Genomic DNA, 25,740 nt, shown 5'->3' on the forward strand with positions numbered 1-25,740 from the left:
CAAAGAAATTTTTTCCATTATCATGCAATCCAGATGTTTGGTTAAAATGGGATATTAATGATGGATACTTAAGTATGTAAAAAGTTTACAATCTACAATCTGAAAGCAACTTATATATAGTTCATCCAAACCCCCTTCACACCATTAATACAACATTACAAAACAATCCAAGATTGAAAAAATAAGCACAGGGAAATAAAATTAAGGTCATAGAGTTAATTTCATTGAAGATATGATAAAGTATAAAAATTGTACCTATCAACATACTGGTAGTTTCTTTATTACTGAATTCAAATCTCAGATTTAAATAACTAAGGAAGAAAGAGTAACACAAATATATTTCCCCTTCATTTTTCTGACAAAAAGGTGAGGAGGGTACTAACTAACCCTAGATCAATTTGTTTTAATTTACAGATGTATGGTCAGTATAAGGAACTTTTATTGGTTTTGGAAGTAGGCAAACTTTCATTGGTTTAATTCTGTAAATGAAAAAGACAAAACAAGTTTATCAGAACAGGTGATTCCCACTATTCTCAACAACAAAACCACTATTACAAAAAACAAACACACACATATGTACCTAGAACAAGAGCAGCAGTTGGAATTTCTCTGAGTTTTATTTGACAGCCCCAGTCTCTTGAATTCTTCTGGAACCCAGAATGAGACTTCTGAAGAAATTCAATTAGACTGTCAAACAGGTTTTTATTTAATTCCTCTTGAAGTCGCTACAAAAAAACCCACAAAACTTTATGAATTATTTTTAGCAGTAATCTGATACATCTTTCCAAGTTTGGGAAAGGAAACTGTCATGATTTCAATTCCAAAGATCACATGTAAAATAATTATAAGATAGATGAAATTAAAAATTGTTTTTCCTTAAATCTCCAGTGAGCAGTGCTTCGAATTCCCTCCTTAAAGAATCTCATTTATTCATTCAACAAACATTTACTAACCACCTTACAAATGAAAGAGTCTCTTCCCTAAAAAAAGTGAAAAAATTGAGCTAGAACACTTACAATTAAATTGAAATACATTGCATAGAGTGCTATGATAATATAGGAACAAAGAGTAGGATCATCCACCTTAAGCTGAGCAGGTGACATATTTGAGCCAAAGAATTAGAGCAAGTAATGCAGGAGGTGATGGTGGATGAAAGAAAGTTAAGAAGGAATTGGGAGTGGAGGAGGCAATCAAGGAAGAAAGCACAAAATATCTGGGGAACCACAGATATAGCTAAGAATAAGAACATGAGAAGTGGCCAGGAACGAGGCTGGACAAATACTCAAGGGACTATACCAAGGAAATATATATTTGATGTTAAACGGTTTAGATTTTGTACTGTGGGGAGAACCATTAAAGGGATTTGGAGCAGAGGCATGATTAAATCAAGGTTAAGAAGGGTTCATCTGGCAGTACTGTGAAGGCCAGATTGGAGGGGACTGGAGGGGCTGTACTGGTAGTGGAGCTGGAAAACCCCTGTAGCCTGGATCTGCCTGATGGCATTTGGCCAATGGTGGCACAGGGACTAATGACAGACCAGAAGGGTGTGACATCAGAGGCAGGGACATCAGTTAAGAGGAGACTATGACAATCTATTATGACCATTTAGGTTTCCTAAACTAGAAATCACAAACCCAAATTGCTTCAAGGGTTCTAAGGAATACATGAAGGGGCAAAGCCGCCAGGTATAAAGAAGTACAGAGTGGTGAGAAGCAGTAACAAACTGGAAAGTGCGTAACCCTCCAAAGGCATTAAAAAACAGGAAACACAATCCTGTGTTGGTCGAACAAAACAAGTTCCCTCAAAATGTTGGCCCTACATCTACAAATCTGCTACAGTGGAGAAACTTTTCAGGGCTGAAATATAAAGAACATGGTAACTGAATATGAGGGTGAGGGAATGAAGTGGTCTACAAATAGCTTGATTTCTTACTTGTGTAACTGAATGGATAATTAAAGGAGTGCCACCATTTGAAAGCTGTGAGGATATGTAAAGGGCCTGTGCATTAGCAGCGATAATTATAAACATATGTTCCAATACCTGAAGCGATGCTTAATACTCGAAACATAAGGGTTTTTAATTTTTTTTAGGATATACAGATTACACTTAACCAAGATTACATATATTTCATCAACACTCATAAATTGGTAGAAAGGAAAATGGAAGGAACAAATATGAGATTTATGATATTAAGGAAATGTTAAGCTATTAAAAAAAAGTATTCACCTCAGTTTCAGATTTCATCTGCTGCCATATCAACTGGTAAGTTTCAAAGCGAAGCTTACTGTCCTCAGACTCATTTTTCCCTTTATTAAAATAGTCCTCTAAAAACACAGAAGGAAATAAGTCAGTTTCTTTTTTATGTAATAATAGAAAATCTCTGAGCAAAGTAAGTGATGGGTTGAATTTTATTTTAAAAGTATCAAAAATATATATATTTGGGGACAGGTAACATCCAATATCATTTAATTTTATTTATATATCTTATATTTTTACTATATTAATGGTATTTGTAAGTTTTAAAATCTTTTTAATTTTTCGACTGTATTTCTATCATTTACTTTTGAACTTCTTACTTAATGGTTTTGGTTTGAGGTATATACATTTAATAGTAATGTATTTTCATTATCTGCTCTTATGCTAAGGCTCTGTATACTTTGCTTCACATATTTGCTTTGAACTCTCCTTTATTAAATGATTCTTATTACTACTATTCTTATTCTTTGCTTAGCTGAAATAGTTTAGTGCAGCCTTTTATTTAGTCTGTATTTTATATCCTTCTTGAATGGCTTCCTCTAAATGATTAGCCATTTATCAACACACTATTGCAATGGTTTTCAAACTTTTTAAACCATGATCCATATAAAGCAACACATTTTACGTCATAATCCAATACACGTGAATCTAAGAAAAACAAAAACAGAAGTCCCATAAAATACTTCTTGTTATCATGTGACAGCAAATGTTTTCTGTTTCTTAAAACTATCAAGATCCACTAAACTGATTTCATGACGCACACTTGGGTTATAACTTTCAGTTTGAAAGAGATGCACTTATTGGATAATCCGTCCTTTCTCCCACCCATGTCAGATGCCCTTATTGTCTGAATACTTACATATGCACTTGAAACTGTTTTTGAACTTCCTTTGTTCTACTGAATCCAGTTCTACTCCCATGGCAGTCCTGAACTCCTGTAACTGTTAGAGCTTTGTAGTGCATCCTAACATCAAACAGATCCACAGCATCCTCCCAGCGCCACCAAACATTATTCTCTTTCAAAAAAATTTAAGGGCTTCCCTGATGGCCCAGTGGTTAAGAATCCACCTGCCAATGTAGGGGACACAGGTTCAAGCCCTGGTCCGGGAAGATCCCACATGCCGCGGAGCAACTAAGCCCATGCGCCACAGCTGAGCCTGCGCGCCACAACTGCTGAGCCCATGTGCCACAACTACTGAAGCCCACACGCCTAGAGCCCGTGCTCCGCAACAAGAGAAGCCACCACAATGAGAAGCCCGCGCACCACAACAAAGAGTAGCCCCTGCTCGCTGCAACTACAGAAAGCCCATGCGCAACAGTGAAGACCCAACACAGCCCTAAATAAATAAATAAATAGATAGATAAATAAATAAATAAAATAATTTTAAAAAATTTAAGACATTCTCCCAAATTAAATTTGTCATTTCTCAAAATTAAATACCCTGGTGTTTGACTGGATAAAATAAAATCTGTAGATTGATTTGGGGAGAAATGACATTTTTAAATATGTTTCAAAAAATTCACATCCCAAAACACTACAGGTCTCTTTTTTTATAATCAAATAATTTACATGCCCTATAGTTTTCTACTTTCCTTCATAGTTCTTGTTGTTTACTGCTAGGTATTTTATTGCAACAGCTAGAACTTTCATGGTATTAAATAATAATTGTGAAAGTACACAATTTTTTTAACAAAAAGTTAAAAATTAACAATATTTTCCTGATTTCACTGAGATGCTGCTAGTATCCTCCCAACAAGTTTTAATGTTAACTGATAGTTTGGAACAGAAATCCTTTTCCATGTTAAGAAGCTTTCCTTCTAATTGTCATTGACTCACAAATCTTAATAAATTATAGCTGAAATTCAATACAAAGAGTTCTAAGCAAAAACTTGCCTTGAATTATGAGAAACACTATTAGGTAGTGGTTAGACCTTAGGCTCTGGGATCAGACAGCTTGGTTTCAAATCCCAGCTCTGCCACTTGCTAGCACTATCACTGAGAAAGTTCTTTCTATATCTAGATATCCTGATATACTTTAATGGAGATAATAATAATACTTTCTTCATAGTTTAACACATATAAAGTGCTTAAAATATTCTGGCACATTAAAAACACTCAATAAATGTTAGTGCTTTTATTACTTATAATGGCATTGCTCATGATACCAGATGTCATTTCATGCTATGTGTCCTTCATGGATAACAGGGGAACAAGTCTTGAATTTTTCTCTGAAAATGAACTATTTCTAGTTAAGTTTAGCAATCTCCAACATTAAAGAAATATGTTGATAAGTCAATCACTTAAAAACAAAATAATTTATAATGTAGCTCTTCTTCATTCACTATTTCCAAGTCTATCACTGTCACTTTTTATTTGGGGAGGTGAGGAGGGCAAGGAACATAGAAAGCTTCAGGTTTTTTTGAGACTAAATCTATGAGTGTAAAGTTCAACACCACTGTTTATTCTCCTATTAATGAGAAACTGCATCCTTATCTTAAGTCACACTTTCTACCCTCTATTGCCCTCAATATGGACCATTATTTTATTATTTGCTCCCTGAGCACAGGTACTTTACCTAGCTGGTCTCAAATTGAAGGATTAACACCTTAAAGGTCTACATCATGAGATGATTTAGAAAAATCCAATTCTATATATTGGAGCTGTTTATCTCCTTAGTCAAACAATAGTATAGTCCAGTTTTTCTTTTTTAATTCAAAATTTAAAAATGAGTGTGAATGAATATGCTTAATTGCACATCATAATTTTTCCATCCGAATTAATCTTCACAGTGCTGAACAGTGAGTGTAAATACTCAACATGCCTGAGAGGAGCTTTTAAAAAATACCAACACCTGGGTCCCATTCCCAAAGATACTGATTCAGTTGGTCTGGGCTGCGGTTTGGGCATTGGTGTTTTTAAGACACTCTCCAAGTTGAAATCGGAATAAGGTCGATGGATTATCCCACTGTCAGTTTGCTGGCTGTGATACTGTTCTATAGTCATGCGATACATTATCACTGGGGATAACTGGGTGAGGGTTCAAGGGTACTCTCTACTCTCTACACTCTTCCTTATAACTGCATGTGAATCTACAATTCATTCTGATAACAACTGGTTTGAATATGACCTGGGAATCAAGTTTTTTTTAAAGTTCCCCAAGTGATTCCAATCTGCAGGCCCCACTGAGAAACAGTACAATAAACATTTTCTGACTGATAATAACATCTTGATTTGTTTGAAGTAGTCAAGTCTTCTTAACTTGATCACTAAACAGATATCTGGAGATAAGTAAAGAACGTGAAGACAATTTTTTTTTAATAATTTAATTTTACTGTGGTATAATTTACAAATAATAAAATATGTCCATTTTAACAGTTTGATATGTCCTAACAAAGGTATACACTCACATAACCATCCTCTGTCTACAGAATATTCCCATCACTCCAAAAGTCCCTCTTGGGACTTTCATGGTGGTCCAGTGGTAAAGAATCTGCCTTCCAATGCAGGGGACACGGGTTCAATCCCTGGTTGGGGAACTAAGATTCTCACATGCCACAGAGCAACTAAGCCCGCGTGCCACAACTACTGAGCCTGCATGCCTCAACGAGAGAGCCCGCATGCCACAAACTACAGAGCTCACGCACTCTGGAGCCCGCGCACCACAACTAGAGAGAGAAAACCCACACGCCACAACCAGAGAGAGAAAACCCACACGCCACGACTAGAGAGAAGCCCATGTGCCACAACAAAGAACTTGCACCACAACAGAGATCCCACATGCCTCAACTAAGACCCAATGCAGCCAAAAAAACAAAAGGTCCCTCTGCCCTTCTGCAGTCAATACTCCCTACCTCATCCCAAGAAATCACTGAGATTTTTAAGACAATCTCTTTTAAAGAATGGTGACATACCTTTTGAAGGAAATTTCGAATTGCCTTTTGATGGTACATTTGGATTCCCTTTTAGATTAGAGCCCTGGGGAGTGCCCCTTATCGCTTTGTCCTATGCCTTGGAACATTACTGCTATATCAGCATGGTGAGTAAAGCAAGCTTAGACAGAATTACTAATTCAATAAGAGTTAGGTTAGTTCAAGACTTGGAGGAGGAAAACTAACAAATCTGATATTAAGACATCTTACCTATTGGCACAGAGATCTTTCTCTTTTTGAAGTCTGGCTTAAACACAAAGCAACCCTATAAAAAAGAAAGAGAGAAAAAAAGCATAAAGTCAAAGCAGCCAAGAAGCAGACAAATCTGATTAACCTAGTATTTTATGGATAAGCAGATTTTTTTCTTTTTAAAGCGTTTATTTATTTATTTATTTTGCGGTACGCGGGCCTCTCACTGTTGTGGCCTCCCCCATTACGGAGCACAGGCTCCGGATGCGCAGGCTCAGCGGCCATGGCTCACGGGCCCAGCCGCTCCACAGCATGTGGGATCTTCCCAGACCGGGGCACGAACCCATGTCCCCTACATCGGCAGGTGGACTCTCAACCACTGCGCCACCAGAAAAGCCCCAAGGCGTTTCTTTAAAGTGCTAAGAAATCATCTTTCTTCAATCTGAATTACAGAAGGAAAATTCTTAAACAACAAGGGGACTAACCACTTCTTTCTCCTCCTTCCCATGGGAAGCTCATCTTTGATTTTGCTCTTTGGGACCTAATCTAAGAGACAGACAAAGAAAATAAAAGCTGATGAAATTTAAACCCAGAAAGGTTCCATTTTTATAAAACCTAGTGAAGAAAGAACATTAGTACTATGCATTAAATGAAAATCAAGATGATTAAAAATATTGATGCCCTCTTATCTCAAAAGAAGTATTTATTATTGAATTAAATTCCAAGTATCTAGAAACTTGACAGGACACAGACAGTTTTGGCTATTGATTCACCTTACATACCTTTCTTCATCAGATAAATTCTTATTCATTTGTCCATTAAAGTTCAACTCAAACTCACCTGCTTTGGGAAACCTTCTCCAATTCTCTAGTCAAAAGTATTCTTTCCCCTAATATCTCACAGTACTTGAATATCTTTATTTCGCTTTAAGTCACCCTTACTATGTATGATATTTATGGAGCTGTCTCCCCAAGTCGTTTTTTTAATTGTTTTGTTTTTTTGTTTGTTTGTTTTTGTGGTATGCGGGCCTCTCACCGCTGCGGCCTCTCTCACTGCGGAGCACAGGCTCCACACGCGCAGGCCCATCGGCCATGGCTCACGGGCCCAGCCGATCCGCGGCACGCGGGATCCTCCCGGACCGGGGCATGAACCCGCGTCCCCTGCATCGGCAGGCAGACTCCCAACCACTGCGCCACCAGGGAAGCCCTCCCCAAGTAGTTTTTTATATATATATATTTTTTATCATCTTTTTTTTTTGTGTGTGTGTGTGTGTGTGGTACATGTTGCCCAACCAGGGATCAAACCCGTGACCCCTGAAGTGGAAGCATGGAGTCTTAACCACTGAACAGCCAGGGAAGTGCCTCCCCAAGTAGCTTGTGAGCACCTTCAGAGTACAGACTGCATTTAATTCATAACTGTTTCCCCAATGTTTACGATAGTGTTTACACATACGTTAGGCAATCAATATACATAATGGGCCAATGCTTGCCAAATAATTTTTCTGGTAATTTCCTAGCTATATTTAGTCTCATGTTATTATCTGACTAGTGATACACAGGCTGTAAGCTGCTGGTCCCACATTTGTTCTACCAATTCTAAAGCCGTACATCATGGACAGCTTCTTAGAATCCCATTTCTATGGAAAATGAAAGAAATATAGCTAGAAAAAGTCACCTCAGGATAAACCTAAAGACAGCTGTACAAATATAAACTGGCCATTGGATTACAGGGTCCAAAATAAGAATTGTGCCTTACATTCTTATATCTGCAACTAACGGAACTATTTAAAACACACAAATTTTTTTAGAAAAATCATTTGGTGCCATGACAAGCTTGTCACTGCCTCCTTTCTATAGCCACCTGTAATTCAGAAACAGGAAAAGGAGCTATGAAGGAGTGAGACATGAAGAGTGCTGGGAATGGATCCCAATGTATGGCAGCAGGAGTAATATCGTTATCCACTTTTCACTACTGATCAAGTGATGGTGTTGGAGATGGAAGAAATTAGGAGGAGAACCAATAGCCAAAAAATATGACAAGCAAAGTTTAGACAGGGGAAAAAAAAGGAAGCTGACAGTTCCATGAACCAATGAAATAATCCTTAAAGATTCTTATTTATGTAAGGTCTCCATCATCATCTCAATACAAGCATTTCTCGTCATAAATGTTTTCCTGAAAAGAGCAAAAACAAAAAAACAAACCTCTCACAATTCTGCAAGATACACAAAAATAAGAAAGGCTTATGCAACAAAAAGGATTAGGGGACAGACCACTGAAAACCTATGGAACTTCATAACCAGGACAGAACAAAGACAGTACCATCCCTCATAAAAAATACTAGCAGTTATGCGGAGCGGCTGGGCCCGTGAGCCACGGCCGCTGAGCCTGTGCTCCGCAACAGGAGAGGCCACAGCAGTGAGAGGCCCGCGTACCGCAAAAAAACCCCCAAAAAACTAGCAGTTAAGCTCTTCTGGCATTTGCACCTATCACAGTCGGTCAGTCTTCAGTACGCTTAAATCCTATGGCTCGTAGTTCCTCCTGGATATGTAGTCTTGGAAGGCACTGAGTCTCATCATTTTATTTTAATGTAATTTTAATCAAAATTAAAAATTAAATCCATGGTAGAGCCTTCTTCATTAATTTACTGTTTCAACACAGGGACAAATGTCTTTGCAACTTATCTGCATTCTCAGCTTTATCGGATAGCTTAACTTTCAGGGGCTTCCGGCCGTACTCCTAATATTACTAAAGGTCTTACTTTACTTGGTCTGTAACAGCACTGTCTAATAGAATTTTCGGTAATGATGGAAATATCTGTGTTTATTTTGTTTACCACTTGTGTCTCGGTACCTAACAGAGCCTTTGGCTCACAATAATTATACATGAGAAGGAAAAAGGAGGAGAGACTGGGACACATCCTCGGGGCATCCGACCTCCACAAACCAGAACTTAAAATTCCTCCGAGGCAGAAAGAACACTAAGGCAACTCGGCGTTTCCGCTCCCCAAGTAAAGCCGGCCTCCACTGGACGTGGAGCAAAGACGCCTCAGCTCGGCCCGCCATCCCCTCCCCTCGAGCCGGTACAACGAGGTCTACGTAACCTCCGCTTCATCCCTTCTTCATAAGGGAGTGAGGCAGCTGTGGAGTCCCAGTGGGCGCCCGCCCCCACATACCTTGGACACCGAAGAGGTGGCCATGGTCCTCGCCACCTGCGAAATTCCAGATGCACCCGGGATTTCCCGCGCTCCCTCGCGGCAGCGGGGCAGAGGTTAGTGGTGGGCTAAACGGCTCCTTGATTGGCTGGCAGCACCTTCCGGGGCGGGCTTCCGGCGCGCGGAGGCGGGGCGTGCAGAGGAGGGCGGGGCGAAGCTCAACACCATCCAGCTGGGACCCGCTTCGTGGAGGCAGACATGGCGTGCGGCTTCCGCAGGTCTATCGCCTGTCAGGTACGGGCCCGGAAACTAGCATAAAGGGCCCCCGCGCCCCGAGCTCCGCTTCGGGCCAGTCCCCAGTCATCGAGAGGGCGGGTTCCGCGGATACCCTGTTTTTGTTTCTGCTGACTCCTTCCCCTTTTTTGGAGCTGCTTGAGCCGCCGAGGCAAACCCAGTCGAGAGTCGAGCTTGCGGCCCAGATCAGTTTCTCAGAGTGAAAAGTAAACCTTGAGAGGCACATGTTGCTTCCCTCACGGCTTACCGCCTGACAGCTCAGTGTGCTTTACCTGGGTGGCAAGTCAGTGGGCCATGATTAGACCCTTTAGAAATTAGTGCTCCATACGCTTAGTGAAGTTGATGATGGATCTGAATTTTCATTTGGAAGGATCTAGTTTGAAAACTGGTCGTTTCTCTTCCAGTCATTTTCGCTGCCTGTCCTAGCATTATTTTTGGTAACTCCAAAGATAACATGAGACCTTGTTTTTCTTGATTCTGAGGCATATTGTTACCGGAAAGCTGGGTTTGCCTCTTGGTGAGCATGGGGGCAAAAGACACAACCAACCCAAAGATCTGGAGAAGGAAGGATTTATTACTTGCAGCAAGTAAGGAGAAGGGGAGGGGGATGGGTGAGGGGGGATATTTCCCGAAGCAGTATCTCCCCAGATGGCAAAATTGGGGAAGCATTAAGCTCAAGGTATGTGCATATTCCTGAAGGTGCTTGAGCAGAGGTGAATTCAATATAGAATTGGGGCAAAGGTTGAGAGTACAGGCTTTAGTAGAAGTCACCAGGGTCAGAAAAGATCAACATCTCATTCCCTAGGTTCTGACCAATCTGGGTTCTTAGCTAGTAGTTACCATCCTCCACCTGGGTTGGGGCCTTAGTTCCAGTAGAAGAACTCTAAGATACAGTATATTGTTATGTGTATCCCCTGAGGGGGAACTAGGATTCCGCTTTTTCGCTGCTCTGTTTTACTGCTTTTCCTTTGTTTGTGTATGTCCTCACTTTTCTGATGAGTAACTGTTTGAATCTGCCCTTTGGAACTCGGGGAAGGTCTAGGGGGCTAAGCCTTTTTCCTACAAATGAGAAACAAGGAAATACAAAGTCTTTTGTACCTGGGAGGGCCCCGCGGGGTCCTGCTCGGTTTCAATCCCCCCTTTTCTTTGATACTCCTCAGTCTTGAGGGGAACAGGTGTTAGACAAGAAAGGGAATAACGTTCTGGATAGAGAGGTTAATCATAAACTTGGCAGAGGGACTTGGTTTTAGGGGGACTCGGTTTCAGTATTTGAACAACTCTGTAATGAGGATGGGAATAAAACACTGGAACATTAGATTTCATCATAAATAATTTTTAAAACGCGTCGGCCAACTATGCAGTTTTTCAACAAAACTTTCTGTTGTAGTTTTGACAAACCTGTTTCCTTGTAATGGACACATTAGTGGACATACTTTGTCTGGCATATAATATGTATTTCGTTTAGTTCATTTTTACAGTATTTCTGGAAATCCCTCTGTCTTGACTTTATGCTTGGAGATGTACTGTTGCCGAAATATCGGCTTCCCTGTGCACTGACACCGAACAGAAATACGGAGACAGATTTTGGAGGAAGAGAGAGATGGCTTTATTTTTCTGCCAGGCAGAAGGGAAAACAAAGCAGGCTAGTGCCTCAAGAACTTTGTCCCCCTCTCCTTCGGGAATCGGAGAAGATTTTATATGTGGGGCTCACAGCAGTCCGGGGTATAAGATAAGGATCAAAGTAGTCAAGGTCCTGCATTCTTCTTCTTCCTGCATTATTTCAAAATAGTCACAGCTGGCGTCAGGCAGCCCCGTAATTGGGTCCATTTGTCTCTGGGTTATAGGCCTGTGACCTCTTCTGAAATGCAAAAGCTACAAGGGTGATCTGCTACAAGGGAGTCCAGGATGTAATTCACATAGTGTTGTTAAAGAGTAATAGGTTAGCTTTGTGAAGTACAAATCTAGTTAACAGACACTACAGATTAGTAACAGTTAAAAAAAAAAAAAAAAACTAGGAGTGATTAACTCTTTCAGGCCAGGTTATGTTTCTTCTCTAGCCTGTTCACTGTTCCCTTTATTTTCCTTGCCTTGAGGAGAGGATTAACTCTTCAGGCCAGGTTATGTTTCTTCTCTAGCCTGTTCACTGTTCCCTTTATTTTCCTTGTTCTCAGGAGAGGGAAAACTTCATTTCTATTTTTGCTGCAGCAGTACTGCCCTGTCCAGTGCCAGCTTCCCAAGTATCAACAATGGACCATTTGATAAGAAGAAGCTGGGTTCATGGCTTACTGAACTAATGCAACAGAGCTTTGGTAGTATCTCTCGCTGGGAAGGCATTTGAAGTATGGTTTAAGCCTGGTCTTTCAGTGGCAGAGGGTGAGAGGACAGGAAAGTGGAGGAGATGGCTTGATGAGGATTGGATACTGATCTTAACAGTTTTAAGATTGATGGGGGACTTACCTGGTGGTCCAGTGGTTAGGGCTCACCACTTCCACTGCAGGGGGCACAGGTTTGATCCCTGGTCGGGGAACTGAGAATCCCACATGCCGCACGGTGCCAAAAAAAAAAAAAAAAAATTGATGGAAAGAGCAAGGACTCTTAGGACATGAACTGTTGATGCTTTCTTTATATTGCAGAACTGATAGATTTTTCAGGAAGTTCCTATAGTGAACAATCTAGCTATTTGGGCAGGAGTCTCCCAGAAGAGTTAAATTATGCTAATTAAGACAAAGAAATAATAAAGTCATGTTAATGTGGACAGTAAACTATGTCCAGCATAGGTAGTTTTAGACCTCAGTGTCCAAGCTTTGTGTGTGTGTGTGAGGTGGCTTCCATTCGAAGCCCTTAGGTCAAGACGGTGCCATGACCAGAAGCAATTTGTGTTTAGTTTTGCAAAGGCTATATTCTTCCTTGTAAAGAAAGCACGTCGGAGAAACAGGAATTCATATGTATTGAGTATATTTGTGCTAATTACTTCACGTTCACATTTAAGCCCTGGGACAACCCTAAAACAGAGAAATATTAACCTTATGGTACAGTTGAGCAAATTGAGATCTAGAGAGATTAAATAAGCTACCCACATCTCTTGGTCAATAAATTGAAGAGTTGGTTTATGAACAGAGATCTGTCTAACTTCAAAATCAGCTTCGTCTTATACACTATGCTGTTTGTGAAGGCAAGCAGCACGATCTGATCATTAAACAGAATGTAATAGAGTTGTCTGACAACATAAACCAAGTAAATGTATATTTCCCCAAACAAAAGGTCATCAAGATGACCTGGGACTTCCCTGGTGGTACAGTGGTTAAGAATCCACCTGCCAATGCAGGGGACATGGGTTTGAGCCCTGGTCCGGGAAGATCCCACATGCCACAGAGCAGCTAGACCTGTGCACCACAACTGCTGAGCTTGCACTCTAGAGCCCATGAGCCACAACTGCTGAGCCCGCATGCCACAACTACTGAAGCCCACGTGCCTAGAGCCCATACTCCACAATAAGAGAAGCCACCACAATGAGAAGGCTGCGCACAGCAACAAAGAGTAGCCCCCACTCGCCACAACTAGAGAAAGCCCGTGCACAGCAAAGAAGACCCAACTCAGCCCCCAAAATTAATTAATTAAAAAAAGAGATGATCTGAAACAAGGATAAAAATAAATAAAATAAAAATATGTGCAATACATACCTCTGTGAATGAGGGTCCTTATCTAGTTTAGGAGTGAAGGAATGTATTACACGAAAGGGTACATTCATTCAGCAAATTTTGATTAATGAATCTACAGTTTTTTTTTTAATCTCCTTCACCTCTTTCTCTCCTCCCTCCAGCACTTCCCCACCAGCAACCAATTGTTCTCTGTAGCTATAACTCTGTTCCGGTTTGGTTATTGTTGTTCATTTGTATTTCCCTTTCTCTGTGTGACTTATATTACATAGCATAATATCCTCTAGATCCATCCATGTCGTCGCGAATGGTAAGACTCCTTTTTTTTTTTATAGCTGAATAATAGTCCATGGTATACCTACACCACATCTTCTTTATCCATACATCTATTAATGGGCACTGACACTGCTTCCATACCTTGACTATAGTAAGTAATGCTATAATGAACACAGGGGTGCGTATATCTTTTTGAATTAGTGTTTTTGTTTTCTTTGGATATATACCTAGAAGTGGAATTCATAGATTGTATAGTAGTTCTATTTTTAACTTTTTGCGAAATCTCCAAACTATTTTACATAGTGGCTTCACCAATTTACATTCCCAACATTAGTGCACAAGTGTTCCCTTTTTTTTTTTTTTTTTTGCGGTACGCGGGCCTCTCACTGCTGTGGCCTCTCCCGTTGCGGAGCACAGGCTCTGGACGCGCAGGCTCAGCGGCCACGGCTCACGGGCCCAGCCACTCCGCGGCATGTGGGATCTTCCCAGACCGGGGCATGAACCCGTGTCCCCTGCATCAGCAGGCGGACTCTCAACCACTGCGCCACCAGGGAATCCCCTCAAGTGTTCCCTTTTATCCACATCCTCACCAACACTTTTTATTTGTTGTCTTTTGATAATAGCCATTCTGACAGGTGTGAATTGATACCTCGTTGTTTTGATCTGCATGTGCCTGATGATTAGTGATGTTGAGCATCTTTTCCTGTGCCAGTTGGCCATCTGTATATCTTGGGAAAATGTCTGTTCAGGTCCTCTACCCATTTTTTAATTGGGTTGGTTTTTTTTGTTTTGGGGGGTTTTGGGGTTTGTTTGGTTTTTTCCTAATGTTGAGTTTTATTAGTTCTTTGTATATTTTGGATGTTAACCCCTTGTCAGATGTATCATTTGCAAGTATCTTCTCCCATTCAGTAGGTGGGCTTTTTCATTTTGTTGGTAGTTTCCTTTGCTGTGCAAAAGTTTTTAGTTTGACATAGGCTCATTTATTTATTTTTGCTCCTTTCAAATTACTGCTTCTGCCAGGTCTCAGAGTGTTTGAGATTTTGTGTGTGCCCTTTAAAAGCGGAGTCTGTTTTTTATAGCCCTCTGGCTCTCCTGAAAGTGAGCCCCACTACCCTTCAAAGCCAAATGTTCTGAGACTTGTCTTCCTTGTGTAGGACCTCCAGGCTGGGGAGCCTGATGTGGGGCTCAGACCCCTGGCTCCTTTGGGAGAACCTCTGCTGTTGTAATTTTCCTGCCTTTTGTGGGTTGCCCATCTCGGGGTATGGGTCTTGACTGAACTGTTCTCCACCCCTCCTACCCATCTAGTTGTGGTTCCTTCTTTATGTCTTTAATTGTAAGAAGACATTTTCTGCTAGTCTTTGGGTCTTTGTCATCAATAGTTGCTCTGTAAATAGTTGTAATTTTGGTGTGCCCCTGGGAGGAGGTAAGTTCAGGGTCTTCCTACTCAGTCATCTTAGCCACTCCTACACTAGCTCACGGCCTCATTTTTCCATCTGCAAACCCAGTGACAAAGCTGGGATTTTTTTATGTTGCCATTTCTCTGGTTCTTTGAGTCTAAAGTTTTCTAAGCACTGTCAGTCCCCAGGTTGAAAGTGAATGGAATATGCTTTCTGCCCTGGCATGGCTCCAGAGTAACTTGAGAAACAGCTGTATAAACAGGTAATTTCAGTGCAGTCTGTAACCACTATGTTAGAAGCGTTTGTGAAGTGCTAAGGGAATATGGAAAAGACAGCTTCTTAGTGTCAGAGAAGGCTGTGTTGGGGCTCAATCCTGAGGAGAGGATGTGTAGAGTTGTAGAGTGAGTAGAGTGAGAGCTTGGTGGGGATAGGGTATTTCAAGAAGAGCATGTGCATAGACATTGACATGGTAGAGCATGGCATGTGCGTGGAACCACAGTATTTGGGTGCGACTGACTTTTTAGAGTATACCTCTGATGCTCACTTCAGCAAGTTCTACTGATTCTGTCTTCAGAGTAACACCTTGAATTCATCCACTCTTTTCCATCGCTGCTGTCCTTTCATTCCCACACCCAAGCCAAGCTACCATTATCACCTACATCAGCTGCTTACACCAGCATTCTGATGGGTCTTTCTGTTTCCTTTCTTGCCCTCTCTCCAATCCATTCTCCTTATAGCAACAAAAGTGACTTCTAGAATGTAAATCAAATCATATCACTTATCTGTTTAAAACTACACAAATTCACTGCCAGAACCTTAACATCTTTCTTTCCAACCTCAATTCATGCCACTCTATCCCTTCTTTCTGTAGGGTGGTAGCCACACTAATTTTCTGGTTTTCCAACATAGCAAGTTCTTAACATTGCCATTACATTCCCATTGCATAGCTTATTCCTTGTGCCTAAAGGAAATAATTTTATACCATGACTTCCTATGCCAGATGGAAGTTTCACAGAACAATACTTTATAATGTGTGTGCATTCTTTTCTATTCTGTGCTGCTTCATTTTTCCAAAAACTGCTGGTTGGGACTCACTGAATTTCTTCCCAACTGACAACCTATAGTTTGGAAACTATGTCCTCCAGTTATCCTCTGTCTCAGTCCCTTGTTTGCTTCTGTCATAACACATAAGAGTTAACGATTATTTGGTCTTGTGTTACTTGTTTTGGTGTATATTTCCTCTATAAGCTTCACGAAGACAGAGAGCATATTTTATTCACTGTTATTTCCCCAGATCAGCGAAGTGCCTGAAACATAGCTGTTGGGATATAATATAAAGCTTGCAGCTTCACCAAATGAGTTCATAATTTTAAAGCTGTGAGATGACATGGTAGAAAGAATTCAAATTCCAGCCCCTTCATGAATGTGACTGACTTACTCTTGGCAGCTTTTAATTAACCCATCAGCTATCAGATGATGGTATTGATTTCTCATTTACAGGATTATTGCAAGGATTAATGATGATGATGATAATGAAGAAGATAATAGTAACAACTTTTGGAATACCTTACTGGTACCATGCAGCGTTTTGCTGAACTTTACAGGGCTATTGATCAGGTTTAATGAGGTAATATTAACAGAACGTGCTTAGTGTCGAGAACTGTGAGGGGTTTGTGATTTTACCCTACAAGTTAGTCAGCCATAGTTCATGGATGGTGGCAGAATATATGAGAGCCCTGGGCGAAATAAAAGGCTTTTATTATTTTATTATTCCCAGCAAAAGTAGTAGCCAGAGTATCAACATTTTCTTGTGTGGGTTCCCCAAGCTCCTCTTCTTCCCACAGGGCATGGTGAAGAGGGTCAGACGATACCTGCACAGGCAGTGTGTGTGTTATATAGGTGAGGACCCTGAGACCTTTATAATGGCAGCAGGCATGTTCCCCTTTGTTCTGATTTGGGATACTGTTTCTGTCTTACAAAGCTGTTTGTTATATAAACCTCCTTGGAAAGATAGTCCAGAACAAAGAGCAGTTTGGGCTTTGCTTACAAGACACGCAGAAACTTAAGAGTCCCATAGAGATTTCTCTCCCAACCCTTAGCACAGTGCTATGCAGATAAGATGTGCAGTACTTGATATTATCATCTCACTTAATCATCTCAGTCATCTTGTGCTCTTGGTAGCATTATCTCCATTTTATAGAGGAGGACCCTGAGACTCAAGAAGATGAAAAGAATAATCTAAAGTCACAGAGCTACAAAATTGTGGAGTTCAGTGATTAACCAACCCAACTGTCTGACTCAAAATCGAAATTCTTTGGATTCTGTAGAATGACTTTTGTAAAATATTCAGCGCTATTTCTGGCTCAGAAACATAATGACAGAGTGTAGATTTGTTTCCCTTTCTCACTTCCTTTTCATTTAGGTTTTGATGTTAAGTTTAGAATAAATGCAGCTGGTTGATTTTAATTCCTTTTAATTTTGAAGTATTTTCAAACTTAGAGAAAAGTCATGAGAGTAGTACAAAGGAACTCCATATACCCTTATCCAGATTCACCAATTAACATTTTACCACATTTGCTTCATCTTTCTCTCTATATCTGTATAATCTGTTTTCCTGTATCATTTGAGGGTGGGTTTCATAAATCATGCTCCGTAGCCTCCTAATGCCTAATTGTTTACTTCCTAAGAACAAGGCTTACCTTATATAACCACAGTACAGCTACTAGATTCATATCACACTGATACACTTTTTTTTGTCTTTTTTTTTTAACATCATTATTGGAGTATAACTGCTTTATAGTGTTTTGTTAGTTGCTGCTGTACAACAAAGTGAATCAGCTATATGCATACATATATTCGTATATCCCCATATCCCCTCCGTCTTGCGTCTCCCTCCCACCCTCCTTATCCCACCCTTCTAGGTGGTCGCAGAGCACCCAGCTGATCTCTCTGTGCTATGCAGTTGCCTCCCACTAGCGATCTGTTTTTACATTTGGTAGTGTATATATGTCAGTACTCCTCTCTCACTTCTTCCTCGCTTACCCTTCCCCCCCTCTGTCCTCAAGTCCATTCTCTACATCTGTGTCTTTATTCCTGTCCTGCCCCTAGGTTCATCAGAACCTTTTTTTTTTTGTATTCTATATATATGTGTTAGCATACGGTATTTGTTTTTCTCTTTCTGACTTACTTCACTCTGTATGACAGACTCTAGGTCCATCCACCTCACTACAAATAACTCAGTTTTGTTTCTTTTTATGGCTGAGTAACATTCCATTGTATATATGTGCCACATCTTTATCCATTCATCTGTCGATGGACACTTAGGTTGTTTCCATGTCCTGGCTATGGTAAATAAAGCTGCATTGAACATTTTGGTACATGACTCTTTTTGAATTATGGTTTTCTCAGTGTGTATGCCCAGTAGTGGGATTGCTGGGTTGTATGGTAGTTCTATTTTTAGTTTTTTAAGGAACCTCCATACTGTTCTCCATAGTGGCTGTATCAATTTACATTCCCACCAGCAATGCAGGAGGGTTCCCTTTTCTCCACACCCTCTCCAGCATTTATTGTTTGTAGATTTTTTGATGATGGCCATTCTGACTGGTGTGAGGTGATACCTCATTGTAGTTTTGATTTGCATTTCTCTAATGATTAATGAAGTTGAGCATCTTTCATGTGTTTGTTAGCAATCTGTATATCTTCTTTGGAGAAATGTCTGTTTAGGTCTTCTGCCCATTTTTGTATTGGGTTGTTTGTTTTTTTGTTATTGAGCTGCATGAGCTGCTTGTAAGTTTTGGAGATTAATCCTTTGTCAGTTGCTTCATTTGCAAATATTTTCTCCCATTCTGAGGGTTGTCTTTCTGTCTCTTTCCTTTGCTGTGCAAAAGTTTTTAAGTTTGATTAGGTCCCATTTGTTTATTTTTGTTTTTATTTCCATTTCTCTAGGAGGTGGGTCAAAAAGGATCTTGCTGTGATTTATGTCTTAGAGTGTTCTTCCTATGTTTTTCTCTAAGAATTTTATAGTGTCTGGCCTTACATGTAGGTCTTTAATCCATTGGGAGTTTATTTTTGTGTATGGCGTTAGGGAGTGTTCTAATTTCATTCTTTTACATGTACCTGTCCAGTTTTCCCAGCACCACTTATTGAAGACACTGTCTTTTCTCCATTGTATGCTCTTGCCTCCTTTATCAAAGATAAGGTGACCATATGTGTGTGGGTTTATCTCTGGGCTTTCTGTCCTGTTCCATTGATCTCTATTTCTGTTTTTGTGCCAGTACCGTACTGTCTTGATTACTGTAGCTTTGTAGTATAGTCTGAAGTCCAGGAGTCTGATTCCTCCAGCTCTGTTTTTCTTTCTCAAGATTGTTTTGGCCATTCGGGGTCTTTTGTGTTTCCATACAAACTGTGCAATTTTTTGTTCTAGTTCTGTGAAAAATGCTATGGGTGGTTTGATAGGGATTGCCCTGAAACTGTAGATTGCTTTGGGTAGTCACACTAATTCACTTTTATCTACTTTACAGTCCATTCTAGTTTTGTTGATGTTTTTCAACAGCCTTTTTTTCCAGTATAAGCTCACAAACTGCATTTCGTTGTTATGTAATTGTTAGATTTTAAGGGCCTTAAGCTCCCCTCCTTATTAATTTATATCTACATAACTTGATAGAGGAGATACACTGCTAACTGTGAATAGAGGAGAGGCCTCCTTGACTGCTGAGGTGTTTTGTTGTCAGATCTCAGGTGTAACCTCAAGGAGCAGTTAAACTTGTCCAGTTGTTGTCATCCAGTCCTAAGCTGAAATATCTTCCCAACATAAGTATTTCAGTTTAGAACTGGTTATGTTGGGAAGATTACTCATCCACATTCAGATGAACTACAGTAACTGACTGGATTATCTAGGTGTGTGCTTTGCTTCTAACCTATTCTCACAGGCCCACTAGCATTCAGTTCTGCTTTAGACCACAAGTTCTGTAAGAGCCATGCTAAATTTCTTTCATTATAAATAATTGCGAATGACTTGCCCATTAAATCATTTGGGAAGTTCTTTTCTGAACCCCAAAGTTTCTGTTGATACCTCGTTTGCAGACTCCTTGAGTCTTTGAGCTAATTCAGACCTGAAGAATATCTCTGCAGATGTGGGAGTACTCGTGCATTGGCTCTTGGTGGCAAACATCCACAGCTGACCTGGTTATATTAGAGAGTCAGAACTGAGGAATAACCAGTGGTAATTGACAGTTTAAGTAATTTAAGATCTGGAAGAGTGATTGATAATCTTTCAAGAGTTTTAAAACTCATTGCCTTGTAGACTTGTAAAATACAAAACTAATTTTCAAAAGATATCAGTTCTGCCACCTACATGTTTGGTTACTAAAGCATAAGGATCTCTTTTTCATCTGCAAAATTAGGGTTTTTATGTGGTTATTGGAGATTTTGATCTTGAACCTGGCAAGCTTAGCTCCTAAATGAATTTAGAGCCTATCTAGAGCCAGACTGATAGGATATTTTTTGGCTTTCTGTTCAGTACCTGAGTACTAAGCGTAAGACTTATGTGTGCCTGTGTGCCAGGGGAAGAAATGGTTGAGAACTGCCCGCAAGCTGATTAATTAATGGCTCGCTCATGCTGGGTACCCTAGAAGCCAAAGATTCTATTACATTAGAATCTTTGACTTCAGGTTGCCAAATCCAAGGCTTAGAATTGTACCTGGTACATTGTGAGCACTCAATACATATTAGTCATTATTATATTATACATGAGAATCTCTGGTCTTAGGTTCCCAAACCAGATCTGGGATGTGTATATTTTCACTTTTGATACTCCCTTTAAGAAGTGCTTCTGCTTTCAACCTCAGATTTCCTCTTCATTCAGTTGGAAGTTATTTAGTTTATTTCTCAAGGACTGTGATTAATGATTTTGGGGTTTTTTTTAAATATAAATTTTATTTATTTATTTTTGACTGTGTTGCTGCATGTGGGCTTTCTCTAGTTGCAGCGAGCGGGGGCTACTATTCCTTGCGGTGCGTGGGCTTCTCATTGCAGTGGCTTCTCTTGTTGTGGAGCCACGGGCTCTAGGCACATGGGCTTCGTTAGTTGTAGCATGCAGGTTCGGTAGTTGTGGCTCTTGGGCTCTAGAGCGCAGGCTCAGTAGTTGTGGTGCATGGGCTTAGGTGCTCCGCGGCATGTGGGATCTTCCCGGACCAGGGATTGAACTGGGTCCCCTGCATTGGCAGGCGGATTCTTAACCACTGCACCACCAGGGAAGTCCCCTGTTTTGTGGATTTTATTCCTCTGTTTTTAGCTCTAAAGTTTTGAGCCTTAGTCTTCTTTTCTTATTTTATTTTCAACTGAGTAAACTTTTAGCATATTCTGTAAAAATTTTTTCATTCACTAATCTGAGGCCTCAAGTAGATAGTTATCGATAGGCTCTTGTTTCACCTGTGGTAGCCCTAGATGAAGCCCAACGCCAGGAGAAACACCTTTAGCTAAAGGGGAAAAAAAGAAATCTGTAGCTAAGGAAACTCATAGGTCACATTTTCATCAGAGAAAACACTAAGTTCAATCTCAGAGACAAGTCCTATTATTTCCAGAATAGTTCTGAACCTGTGAGACTGTAGGTGAATTAAAAACCACGCTCTCTGACATTTGACAGTGGTTCCTTTTTCTTTGTTTCTTGGTGTGTGTGTGTGCGCCCACCCCATTTAAAAGATACTCCTCGAATTAATTAAGATCCCTCACTAGCTTGGGCACTGATTGTTAAAGTGGAAGGCAGCTGGTGTCTCCCTCTGCAGTGCTTCTCAAGCTTTGTCTACTTGATACTGGAATCACCTGAGAAGCACTGAAAAAAATACCTAAGCCCAGGCCCCTTGAGCTGGGGTGGGGTGAGGGCCTTGAAGTTCTCAACCTTATCAGGGGATTTTGGTGTTCATCCGGGCTTGATAACCACTAGCCAGGGATGACCAGGAAGCAGAAAGGTGTAGTTCAGTGGTCCCCATGCTCTACCTCACATTAGAATCAACCCCCAGAACTTTTTAACATCTGTTGCCCAGGTCATACCCTGTATTAATTAGACAGAATACTTACATGTGGAAGCCAGACCTCGGTGTTTTCTAAAGATCCCTGGGTCATTCCCATGTGCAAAATGTGAGAACCACTGGTATAGTGACTAAGAACAAAAGACACGTGGGTTTAAATCCAGCTTCTCTGATAGGTGTGTAAGTTCACTGTACTTCATCTGTAAACTGTGGAAAATGATTTAGCTACCTTATAGGCTTGTCATTAAGGTTCAATGAATTAATATAAACAGGGTACTTAGAATTGTGTTTGTATTGTATGCATGCAGTATTCATTAGTCATTATATTATCTGTTACAGTTCTGAGGATGGGGTATTTTGAAGCCCCTCTCCACACCACCACCACCCCAGAGGCTTTTTGGTGTTGGGGACCTAATTATTTACCATTACCCTAGGTGAAAACTTTAGCACCTGTATGATCAGGCCATTCAAGATGGCTGTTCCCTTACTGTCTGTATATTCCCTGCTGACCAAGCCCTGCTTCACTCACATAACTACCCAATCCTCTTAATTATAGGGCTTAATCAGTAACCGCCTACTTGCTTGCCCCCTACCTCAGCTGCTAGTTTTTCTGGTAACTGTTGAGCCAACCTGACGTCAATTCCCCCTATAAATGGCAGCCTCGTTCTCTCCCAAGTAGCGAAGCTGGCTGCCATGTCCTGTCTGCCGTCAGCCATACACAGCGGGGTGTTGCTCCAGGACCTTTTGCTTCAGACGTGTAAGATCCTCTATCCGATAAATCAGTAGTGTCTCTGTAGCTGTCTCTGGGCTCTTTCTTCGGTCTCCAGGCTGGGCATCCAACAAGGCTTGTAGGCCTGCAGGGTGCAGCCCAATAGCCCCACATGAAGTTAAAGAAACAGAAAGCTATATATCTGAACCATACTGCTTAATTTTCATTAGGAATTCCTTAACAGTAGATACTTTTATGAAGTTGTGCTTTGGTAAAGAAAAAAATCTTTCTCATTTTTGCAAATATAATACTTGCTTATTGTAAAGAATTACAGTACATAGAATTTAAAAAATAAAGTTATCACTAACATTGATTGACCTCTATTTTAGATACATTTCTTTGCAGATATACAGGCAGAAAAAAGAAGATGGGAAGACAGAATAGATATGCTTTTTATAAAAATTGGACTGTATTGTAACAAGCTTTTTTTTTAAGTTTTACAATGGAAAATGTCCAGCTGCTAAAAGTATAATACTATTATGATTCCCCACGTACTCATAACCTAAATGCAGTTTTAAGTAAAAAGTATTAAACACAGTTTAGCTTGAATATAACGAAAGAAAAAGAATCCAAAGTGCAATTCAAAGAATTATTGATCAATTTCCTAAACGAGTCCTCTACAGTTAAGAGATTATGAAAAACATCACAATTTGGAGCTTATTTTTTTAAATCTTGATGTTTCAGAGACTCCTAGATACAGAGAACAGACTGGTTTTTACCAGAGGGGAGTGGGTAGGGGGTTGGACAAAATAGATAAAGGGAATTAAGAGGTACAAACTTACAGCTGTAAAATATGTTGTTATGGGATGTAACATACACATAAGGAATATAGTCAATAACACTGTAACTTTGTATGGTGAGAGATGGTAACTGCACTTATTTTGGTGATCATTCATCACTGTGTTGTACACCTGAAACTAATATAATATATGTTAATTATAAATTTTTAAAAATCTTGTTGTTTAAGATTTAGGCAGTATCAACCCTTGCCATGAAAGAAGAGAACATTAGCACTCTTATAGTTGGTATAACTTTCCTCTACCTTTCCTAATTTGTTTCAGTAACTTTCTCAAAGTTTGTAACACTTAGTCTGTTTATTAATGGTATTTGCATGACTTGTCTCTTATTCACCTTATTTTGAATTGGATACATTGCTTACCACCAGTCCTTTTCCTGATACATGGCTTAATTGGATTTCTTTATGAGTAGATTTTTCAAGAAGGGGTTTTTTTTTTAACTTTTGTTTTTTTAAGAAATTATGATTTCTCAGAAAAAATAATCCTAGACATATCAAAAGGAGGGTTAATAACTAGAAAATTAGCATGTTTAGAAATAATATGAAAATAATAAATTTAGAAATAATATTAAAAATCTTCCTTTTAGAAATAAAGCAATAACACCAGATTGTTTAGTTCTGATTTTTGATTTTCCAAAGTCTGATACTACAGATGCAAATGTCATATAACAATCTAATGTTATTTTAATTTTTTTCCAGTTTTCATATGTTGGCAACGAATTCAAATTAAGGAAAGAACTGAGCAAGTGAAATAAGCAAATCAGTTTGCAGCTTCTCTAGTAGATGAATTTTGCCCTATACAATATCATTGCTAAATTATTTACTTTAACCAGATCATGATCTTTGTGATTAGGTAACATGGCTACAAAGTAAAGTACATTTATTTCATCTCTGGAGTTTTCTTGATTGGGTGCTTTATTTTTGAAATTTAGAGACTTGACCAGGATGTGTCTCAGTGTTGAATTTTCTGTGTTATGTTTTCCTGACATAGTCATTTATTTTGATCTATAGATTCCATTTGTTTCCTTTTTGGGGGGGGGGGATATTTAATCATGGAGAAGAATCCTGTTAGTATCCATGTACACTTCACCCTGCTTGAGCAATAAACTATTACAAACACTATTAAAATCTCCTGGGTACCCATCCCTGGATGCAAACTCTTTCCTCACATATGAGGTTTTGTTTATCATGCCTGTGCATGTGACTTACTACCTAGGAATGTATCCCTAAATAGTATTCTTTTTCAAGTTACTAAATTTTATATAAGTGGGAGTCAAACTAATTATCCTTCTGTAACTTGGGTTTTTTTTTGTTTGTTTGTTTCCTTCAAATTTTAAAAAAGGTTTATCCATAATGGTGCACAGAGGTCCAGTTCTTTCATTTTACTGCTGAGTGGTGTGCCATCACAGTCACATACAACAATTCAGATTTCGTTCTTAATTTCAGGGACGATTTCCCTTTTATTGGCTATTATGCCCAATCTCCTATCACTTTGGTCACACCTGGTTCTAGCTGCCACTTAAGTGAACAGTTTCACATGTGCTTCCATTCACTTACTCTTAATAGCACTTCACGCTGTCAGAACGCCTGCTAACGACCCATACTTGGCTTAAGCGTGGTGGAGTGAACACCCTCAAGGACACCCCTCAGTCACTGGGGGATAGAAGCGCCTGCTCCCTATTTTTGGATAGACACTTTGATATACACTATGTAAACCTCTTGAAAAGTACGATAGAAATTAAGGCCCTATTGCCTATAGCAGTGAACTTGATAGCACAATCTTGTATTTACTTTTTCTCCTCTCTCACTCTCCCCAGTATATCACTTCTGCCCTCAGCAATCACTTCCCAGATAAACTACCTGCACACAGTCCTTTTCCCAGGCCCTGCTTTTGGGGGATCCAAGATACATATCTATGAATACTTTTATTTTTCTTGGGTTTTATTCATTCATCTTGATGGCTTCTGGAAAGTAAGACTAAGGTAGGAGCCCTGCTAAAAT

General features: G+C 39.8%; 2 protein-coding genes across 5 annotated transcripts in view; one reads left to right on the plus strand and one right to left on the minus strand.

Moving 5' to 3' along the window:
- The window catches only part of ORC3 (origin recognition complex subunit 3), a 62,495-nt gene extending 52,822 nt beyond the window's left edge, over positions 1 to 9,673 (minus strand). For 2 of the 4 annotated variants that reach the window (XM_007467302.1, XM_007467301.1), the window contains exons 1-4: positions 9,548 to 9,673; positions 6,397 to 6,451; positions 2,227 to 2,324; positions 581 to 725 (exon numbers count right to left, since the gene is read on the minus strand). In XM_007467302.1, coding sequence (XP_007467364.1) covers positions 581 to 725; positions 2,227 to 2,324; positions 6,397 to 6,451; positions 9,548 to 9,571 — 322 coding nt within the window. In that variant the 5' untranslated portion in view covers positions 9,572 to 9,673. The remainder of the gene's footprint in view (positions 1 to 580; positions 726 to 2,226; positions 2,325 to 6,396; positions 6,452 to 9,547) is intronic. The other 2 variants (XM_007467303.1, XM_007467304.1) reach the window with 2 other exon arrangements.
- A 90-nt stretch (positions 9,674 to 9,763) lies between these two features.
- The window catches only part of RARS2 (arginyl-tRNA synthetase 2, mitochondrial), a 90,362-nt gene continuing 74,385 nt past the window's right edge, over positions 9,764 to 25,740 (plus strand). The window contains exon 1 of the mRNA XM_007467305.1: positions 9,764 to 9,820. Coding sequence (XP_007467367.1) covers positions 9,785 to 9,820 — 36 coding nt within the window. The 5' untranslated portion in view covers positions 9,764 to 9,784. The remainder of the gene's footprint in view (positions 9,821 to 25,740) is intronic.

This window comes from Lipotes vexillifer, unplaced genomic scaffold (assembly GCF_000442215.2).
Source record: "Lipotes vexillifer unplaced genomic scaffold, Lipotes_vexillifer_v1.1 scaffold554, whole genome shotgun sequence".
In the NCBI taxonomy this organism is placed as follows: domain Eukaryota; kingdom Metazoa; phylum Chordata; class Mammalia; order Artiodactyla; family Lipotidae; genus Lipotes; species Lipotes vexillifer.